This window comes from Oryx dammah, unplaced genomic scaffold (genome assembly GCF_014754425.2).
Source record: "Oryx dammah isolate SB20612 unplaced genomic scaffold, SCBI_Odam_1.1 HiC_scaffold_29, whole genome shotgun sequence".
NCBI lineage: Eukaryota > Metazoa > Chordata > Mammalia > Artiodactyla > Bovidae > Oryx > Oryx dammah.
In genome coordinates, this window is record NW_024070213.1 from 8436684 (window position 1) to 8445039 (window position 8356).

The 8356-nt window shown below is 41.3% G+C and overlaps 1 protein-coding gene across 4 annotated transcripts in view; it reads right to left on the reverse strand.

The window, feature by feature from the left end:
- Window positions 1-8356, reverse strand: part of TNRC6B (trinucleotide repeat containing adaptor 6B) — a 255335-nt gene that overhangs the window by 136372 nt on the left and 110607 nt on the right. The window contains exon 1 of one of the 4 annotated variants that reach the window (XM_040233239.1): window positions 4318-5157. The exons of the other annotated variants lie outside the window; for them this stretch is intronic. Within the exon in view, the coding sequence (XP_040089173.1) occupies window positions 4318-4322 (5 nt within the window). The 5' untranslated portion in view covers window positions 4323-5157. Of the gene's footprint in view, window positions 1-4317; window positions 5158-8356 lie in introns of those variants that run through there. 4 annotated transcript variants of the gene reach the window in all.

Below are 8356 nucleotides of genomic sequence, written 5' to 3' on the forward strand. Positions count from 1 at the left end.
ATTTCCCAGGCAAGCACACTGGAGTGGGTTGCCATTTCCTTCTCCAGGGGATCTTCCTGACCCAGGGATCGAACCTGGGTCTCCTGCACTGAGCCACCAGGGAAGACCAAGTGATACAACTGAAGGGTATTAAAAGAGGGAAACTGAGGGATGTGCTAGAGTAACCACCGATCACGCAGGGTTCTCAGATAATTTAAAAGATAATTTTGCACAGCTAAAGAAAATAATAATGGATAAAATGGCCACCTCGTCAAACCTTAAATGGAAGTCTCCAGCACAACCAAAAGCAAAAATTACCATTCATTCCCTCATTACCAGTGAGGAGACCATCAGGTGAAGGGAATTATAGCATTACCCTAGTTGTAACCCAAAGCAGTAGGCTAGATAGTCATCAGATGGCAAACATTTCCACATGAACCAGTGGTTCCTGGGGGCCCTGGGCCGACCAAATTAATTCTTAGCTCTCAAAGCACCTGCAACACCAGCATCTGGCATAAATGATGGCTGAGTATTTGAAGGAAGAAAGGAAAACATGTTAAAATGTCACCATTATGAGTTAAATCCCTTTTCAGGCCAAGTGGCTTCAATTCACCCCACCCCACCCCACTCCACCACCAGTTCTAATCATAAGAAGCAGGTGAGGGAAGTCGGATTAGTGTAAATCCTTGAACAATACTGTACTAGGAAACAATTAGCCTAGGCTGCCCTACTCCCCAGCCAATGGTCAGAAACCCCACCTTTAAATCACAAGGTCCACTTAAAGAAAATCTAACAGCCAAATGACAACTAAAAATTAATGAGGAGTAATTATTTGGCTTCTTTAAACAAGGGTTCTCCTCACCCAGATACTCAGGCTACTTATGCACCAAGGACGTGCTCTACCTCTCACAGAGCACCAAAGTAAGGCCAGTGGGTCTTTCACTGAGCATCTCCCTCGCTAGAGTGGTACTCCTTAGGGTTGGGACAAAGTACACTCATCTGTGTTGCTTCAGGGTCTTGTCCAGTTTAACCGACAGAAGGTCAATGATTATACTGAGTTGTAAAAATTAAATTTCTTGCAAACTTTTCAGTCCTGAGGCAGCTGGGTAGGGTGAGGCCTAACCCCTTACTACTGTTATTTGCTGGGGCCTACTCTGCAGAACCTGAAGGTCTCATCATCACAGATCACTCCTTCCGTGTCTCTTATAGGATTAAAAGCTGGAAAAGCCTTACAAGTCTCTGCTTCAATTTTTAGAAGCTGATTTCCAAATGACTTGTCCCAGTGGCGAAAAAGAATAACAAATGGCCATTCAAAGCTGAACAGAGTTGAGTTTGCACCGTATACCAAAGATGCCAACACTTTCTTTCTGGTATGCAGATAGAAGGACTGGAAAACAATTTAAAAATAAGAGACCACTTCTGATTAAACAGTGCCATCAATTTTTGTGATATTTCAGAAAATCTTAACAATGAATCTGTGACATTTCTTTCTGCAACACAGTGGCACTGTGAATAGTAACATTACTATAATATCACAAGTAGACCCAGCAAAAGGAAATAGGCATTGGGGGCGGGGAGACTTTAGTGACGATTATATTATTTTTTCTCCAGACAGAAACTTCCTCTGCATACACTGCCTCATTTTAAAAAACCACAACATGCAAGTTCTAGTATTTCTGCGTTTTGCTCTTCGTAACATCAGCCACATCTCTAAAGTTTTTAAAGATTCATTTCACAGTGCCAACAGAAAGAAAACTTCAACAAAAGGCACAAATTAAGGACTATCCAGCTGCACGCTTGATGTATAACTCATTTTTATATGCTCCTGAATTACCAGAGTTTGGTGTGCCATAAGGATTGGCTCTGCAGGAACTCAGATCCAAAATGGCAGCTGAGCATCTGAAACTCACCAGAGCCATAACGCTTAACATACGTGAAACCAGGTCTTATTTATCACACTTCTCAACCTGTCTAGAGAGAAAAGTATTTACCAAAACATTTCAAAGAATCAGATGGCGTTCTGTTAGATGTTCATTGTATCATTCTCCTTGCCTAAGAAAGCAGGCACCCTGCTTCTGGTCCCTCCGCTCTGCAAACTGAATTAACCTGCTATTCACATGTTCACACAGTCCAGAAAAACAAGCTAATGACAAAATGTGCAAAGCTGAGGTTCACCTCATTCTTCTTCTGTAAGGCCAATTTAGGAAATGGGCATAAAATGAATCATCTAACAAGTAAAGCCCCAAATAAGCACTTTCATTTTCAGAAAAAAACAACAACAAAAATCAGAACTCTAATTTTCCTCAGGTCTACCACAAAGCAACACTCTCTATTACTATGGTAATTTCTACATCTTTTCCTTTAAATTCAAGCTGTAAAAAAATTTTCTGAGACAAATTTGTTCCAGATTACCTTTTGAATGAAATGTTTCCAATCTTACACAAAAGCTGAACTTCTACCACCAAAAAAATTTACTGAATTTAAACCGTCACTTCCCCACTCATTTCTATTGCTACTAACAACATTAGTTTTAGAAAAATAATAAAATACTTGCTCTTTAGAGACAGAGGACTTTAATTTTCTTTATGAATTCAAATGGAACGTCTTTTTGTTAAATTAGCGTGAAAGTCCCTTCATCTATAAACAATTGGCCCAAAGAAACAGGCCATTTTCAGCACAAGAGGCCAATCCATTTTAACAGTGAATAAAGCTTTTGAAAGCATTACACACCCTCTTGCAGACTGTCAAATTTTCAAAATGGTCCAGCATTTTTCCCATTTTTTTAACACTTTCAGGCCCAGCAAGCATCTTATAATTAGATTAATTAAAAAGGAAACAAACCAAAAAAAGCCCCACTGCTCCCCTCTGATCAAAATTATTCCATTTATGCTTAATTACCTTTAATCCAAGTCTACATATTTAATGATGGGGATATGACAATTCAATTTGCATATTTTAAATGGCCTTTCTAAACTATACTTTGTAACAGCTTTAGAACAGTCTCTTTCTCATGCCAATATGCTAAGGCATAAATCAGGAGGATACAAATTAGGAGGAAAAAAAAAAAAAGAAAAGAAAACAAGGCCTCTGCAAGCCAGGGATATGCTGAGGGGGGTGGGGTAGTTTCCCCAGGGGTGGGGGATATTTCCCCGCCACATCACAAACTACAATCCTTTCAGCCCACCAGACCGAGAGCATTACATCACACTCTCACAACGATCGGGGGAGGTGGCTCTGAGAAGGCAAGTTTTCAGTCCTCTTCCCTCCCCATCCCCAGGCTTTCTAGAATCCTGCATTAGGAGTAATGGAATTTAACTTCAGGGCACTCACTGCACACAGTTTCGAGGGTAACCAACAGACATACAGGTACACCTACTTGTTTAGGTGACCAAATACGACCATTTCACAATGGATACGTGGCTGAAACAGACAACTAGACGTACAGAAACTGAATTTGTGCTGAAAAGCCCAGTTCATCCGTATAAAATTAAACAGAAATTGTAAGCCATGAGAAACGGAGAAGGCCAACCCACAGGGAGAAACTGAGAGAGAAATAATTTCTAATCGGGGTGATGAGCTATTCTATCTTTCAAACACCATGTTTACGAGATACTCCCACCATTTGGTTCAAACCACGATCAAAATAAAAGCGCATCTGGCTGCACATTTGAACACACACACAAGAGACCCAGCGCAAAGGAGCGCGCGCCGAGGAGAGGGGTGATCCACACACTGCTTGGGAGGTTTTCAAGCGGGGAATCTACAAACCCCAAACCTCCTGGCGTTCACTCGCCCCCAGCCTGATGTTTCAAATGTATCAGGTCTTATTTTAGGTTTTACATCTCTCTAGGAAGGATGGCCAAGCTTTAAGAAAAAAAGAAAAAGGCTTTCCCGTGGTAGTGCTTGCCCTCCCAGATCCTTTGTCGGCCTTAGCAGCCGAAAGAATGCAAACCCATTTATATTTATGCAAATTTTTGCAGCAGATTTAAGGGGGTAGGGAGAGGTCTGTTGTTTTTTTTTTTTTAAAAAACCTTTCTAAATATTAAATTTTCTATTACTCGCAGCTTCATTTATTTGCAAGACACAAACGAGGATGAAAATCTGCATATAAATTAAAAGTGCAATTAAATCACTTCAAATTAAATATTTAACCAAGGCTTTTCCATTTCTAAAATGCCGAACCAAAAGTACATCACAGGTCTGATTTACAGATTCACGAAATGTCTGAAGCCAGTCTCCATGCTAGACAAATGTCGATTTGCAACACCACTAGTGAAAACGGTTAGACAAGATCCATATAAATCAATTGGTTTTAAAAAATTGAAAATATTTACCAACCTCATAAAGTGCAGCAGTGCTTAAATCCAGCAAATTGAGGCATACAAGGTAGAAATGGAAATGAAAAAAGGTCCAAAAAATGATTTCTTTTTGTCTATCTGTTTTTTTGTATTTTAAATATTCAGAAACCAGCAGAGACTCTGTCGGCCATTTTGGCTTGAACTAACTCTCACACTCACTCTCCCTCTTGCTCTCTCTCTCCCCCTCTGTCTCTAAAGGAAGCAGCTTTTTGTGACCTTCAAATAGAGGCGGATCATGTGACTTCGGGTAGGTTTGTCAATCAGGAAAGGGGCGGGAGCTTGGGCTGAAACTGCCTTAAAGGGAAAGCGGCCCTTTTCCACTCACTTTCATTTGTGAAACGGTGTTATCTCATACTCTCCACCTACACACACTGAATGTGAAAGCGGCAACAGCATAAGGGTAACAGATGAACAAAATAGAAAAACCCTTATTGCTTTATAGAAATATGCTCAGTTGCTAACGATTCTTACAGATCCTGGAGCTTGGCTCACTTGCTACAGTTATTCTCTGGATGTTTGGGCAAGCACAGGCTGGCAAACTGCTCTTTAAAGGGGGACTTAAACAATATTTTACCCAAACAGGAGAGACTTTAGTCTTCAAAGACTGAGGTGAAATATAGGACACAACTGATCTCTAACAAGCTCCTAAAATGCACAGGAAAAGACTGAAAGGAAATATACCAAAGTATGAGCTCTGAATGCCAATTCAGAGAGGTTATGTGACTTTTCTCCATCACACAGCTAGACGGCTGCAGAACAGTAAGTGATCTCCCAACTGAACTCCACATTTGTATTTTAAAAATCATTTTATTATCTTAATTGTTATTTCATTTATCTATTTATTTTTTGGCCATGCTGCACGGCATGCAGGATCTCAAGTTCCCTGACCAGGGATCGAACCTGTGCCCCCTGCACTGGAAGCACAGTCTTAACTACTTGATCACCATATTTATTGTTTCAGGTGTATGTATGTTTGGTACCTCCTCCCCCCACCCCAAACTATGCTACAGCAAACTGTCAGATGAGTCACTTTTAATGCCCTCCCCAACCTGAAGAAGTAGCTCTTCAGCTGACTTGGAGGCAGCGCTAAATTTAAAACCTACCTGGTTTCCCCCATGCCTGAGTCCCTCTGACTCAGTGCATCCTGTTTTCTACCCACCTAAGAAAGCCACACTGGGTTTGCATCTCTAGCCCTGGGGCTAACAAGCTGTGTAACCTTAGTCAGGCAACTCCCTTCACCTTCTGGGCCTCAGTTTTCTCATTTGTGGAATGTAAGGACTGGCCATCAGTAGATGGTATCTTTGGTTCCTTTCAGCCCTAAAAACCGTACTCTCTGTTTCTTTCTTTTTAGCAGTTCTGTTTCATCTTATCCTTGCCATCTCAAGTCATTACCCCAGGAAAGCTTTCCTTGACCCTCCCCGTCTAGACCAGGCCTTCCTGTTTAACACTCCCATAATTCCTTTACTACCTCTTCATAGCACTGGTCGTAACTGCAATTTATTAATTGTCAAAGAACTTGCTTGCAGCTGGTCATTCCCAGTATATATAAGGACACACTACATCTTCCTTCACTGCTGTGTGGGGCCCAACACCTACCTAGCCTGCATAGTAGGGAAACGAATGAATGAATGACTTAGACTTCCATTCAGAAGTGCTGGGCTGATCTAAGGAAATGTGCCATCCAAAGACGAGGAATAAAAGTCACATAGTTTCCAGAAACTCATCTCTATTTAAGGACTGCTTAAGGACGCAAAGTAACTGAAATGACAGAAAGCGGGCAAAAGTGCCCTGTAACCATCAGACTCCATCTATCTCTATGAACCAGAAAGGGCTGGATTCCACAGTGTGACTCCCCTAAACAACTGCGCTGACAAAGCGTAATCTGACATGCCAGCCAGCAGAGAACAGATGGATTCTCTAAGCCCCATATTCCTTGAAAACAAACCTATGAACCCTTTTAAATCCCACATGCTTGTCATCCTGGCTTCTGAGTCTTTGTAGAGTCTCCCTCCTTCACTTTTTCCACTCTGACAGAATAGCAGGAAAGGAGCTGTTTCAGGGCAGGCAGAGGCCAATGCCCAGACAATCTGGCAGCCTGAATATTTATGGCGTAAACGCTTCCACTGTCTTTGCACAGACCAGAGTGGAGTAGGAGCCAGGACCTGGACTGACAATTGAGATGTAGGCAAAAGCAGGAAACTCCTAGGATGGAAATTTTGAACATTTAGTCTATTTTTATCCTTCCAATACCTTCCAGATGAGTTATGGAAAGCTTACTTATGTGGAGCATACTCAACACGTTAGAATGCATGGAGACTGTATGGCTGCCTTGTTTTAATTTGTGATGCACAGAATTTCTTTAGAAGACTGAATATTGCTAAGTCTCCACTCCTCAATGAAGATATTATTGTATGAAAATGTATATGTATTCCTTTCTGTTAAATAACAGGCTGCACAAGAAGTCCAGAAACAGAGACAAATTTTAAAGCAAAATATTAGTTCTATTTTCATTTAATATGATTGCTAATTTTGTTCAAACTCCAGGGAATTTTTCTGTTGGTGAGTTATCTCTAAACTTAAAGCAATTAATTCAACTGTTCATCTAAAAGAAAGAAGTTTAATAAAGGTATATTTTTCCTATATTCCCAGACATTTTGGACTTCCTGATATATTTATATTTATATTATACTTTTTTATACTAGCAATTAAGTGTTTTTAAATTATATTACAAGGTGAGGATTCAGTTCGCTTCAGTTCAATCGCTCAGTCGTGTCCAACTTTTTGCGACCCCATGAATCGCAGCACGCCAGGCCTCTGGTCCATCACCACCTCCCGGAGTTCACTCAGACTCACGTCCATTGAGTCAGTAATGCCATCCAGCCATCTCACCTTCTGTCGTCCCCTTCTCCTCCTGCCCCAATCTCTCCCAGCATCAGAGTCTTTTCCAATGAGTCAACTCTTCGCAAGAGGTGGCCAAAGTACTGGAGTTTCAGCTTTAGCATCAGTCCTTCCAAAGAAATCCCAGGGCTGATCTCCTTTAGGATGGACTGGTTGGATCTCCTTGCAGTCTAAGGGACTCTCAAGAGTCTTCTCCAACACCACAGTTCAAAAGCATCAAGTCTTCGGTGCTCAGCCTTCTTCACAGTCCAACTCTCACATCCATACATGACCACAGGAAAAACCATAGCCTTGACTAGACGGACCTTAGTTGGTAAAGTAATGTCTCTGCTTTTGAATATGCTATCTAGGTTGGTCATAACTTTTCTTCCAAAGAGTAAGCGTCTTTTAATTTCAGGGCTGCAGTCACCATCTGCAGTGATCTTGGAGCCCCCCAAAATAAAGTCTGACACTGTTTCCACTGTTTCCCCATCTATTTCCCATGAAGTGATGGGACCGGATGCCATGATCTTCATTTTCTGAATGTTGAGCTTTAAGCCAACTTTTTCACTCTCCTCTTTCACTTTCATCAAGAGGCTCTTTAGTTCCTCTTCACTTTGTGCCATAAGGGTGGTGTCATCTGCATATCTGAGGTGATTGATATTTCTCCTGGCAATCTTGATTCCAGCTTGTGTTTCTTCCAGTCCAGCGTTTCTCATGATGTACTCTGCATATAAGTTAAATAAGCAGAGTGACAATATACAGCCTTGACGTACTCCTTTTCCTATTTGGAACCAGTCTGTTGTTCCATGTCCAGTTCGAACTGTTGCTTCCTGACCTGCATACAGATTTCTCAAGAGGCAGGTCAGGTGGTCTGGTATTCCCATCTCTTTCAGAATTTTCCACGGTTTATTGTGATCCACACAGTCAAAGGCTTTGGCATAGTCAATAAAGCAGAAATAGATGTTTTTCTGGAACTCTCTTGCTTTTTCCATGATCCAGTGGATGTTGGCAATTTGATCTCTGGTTCCTCTGCCTTTTCTAAAACCAGCTTGAATGTCAGGGAGTTCACGGTTCACGTATTGCTGAAGCCTGGCTTGGAGAATTTTGGGCATTACTTTACTAGCATGTGAGATGAGTGC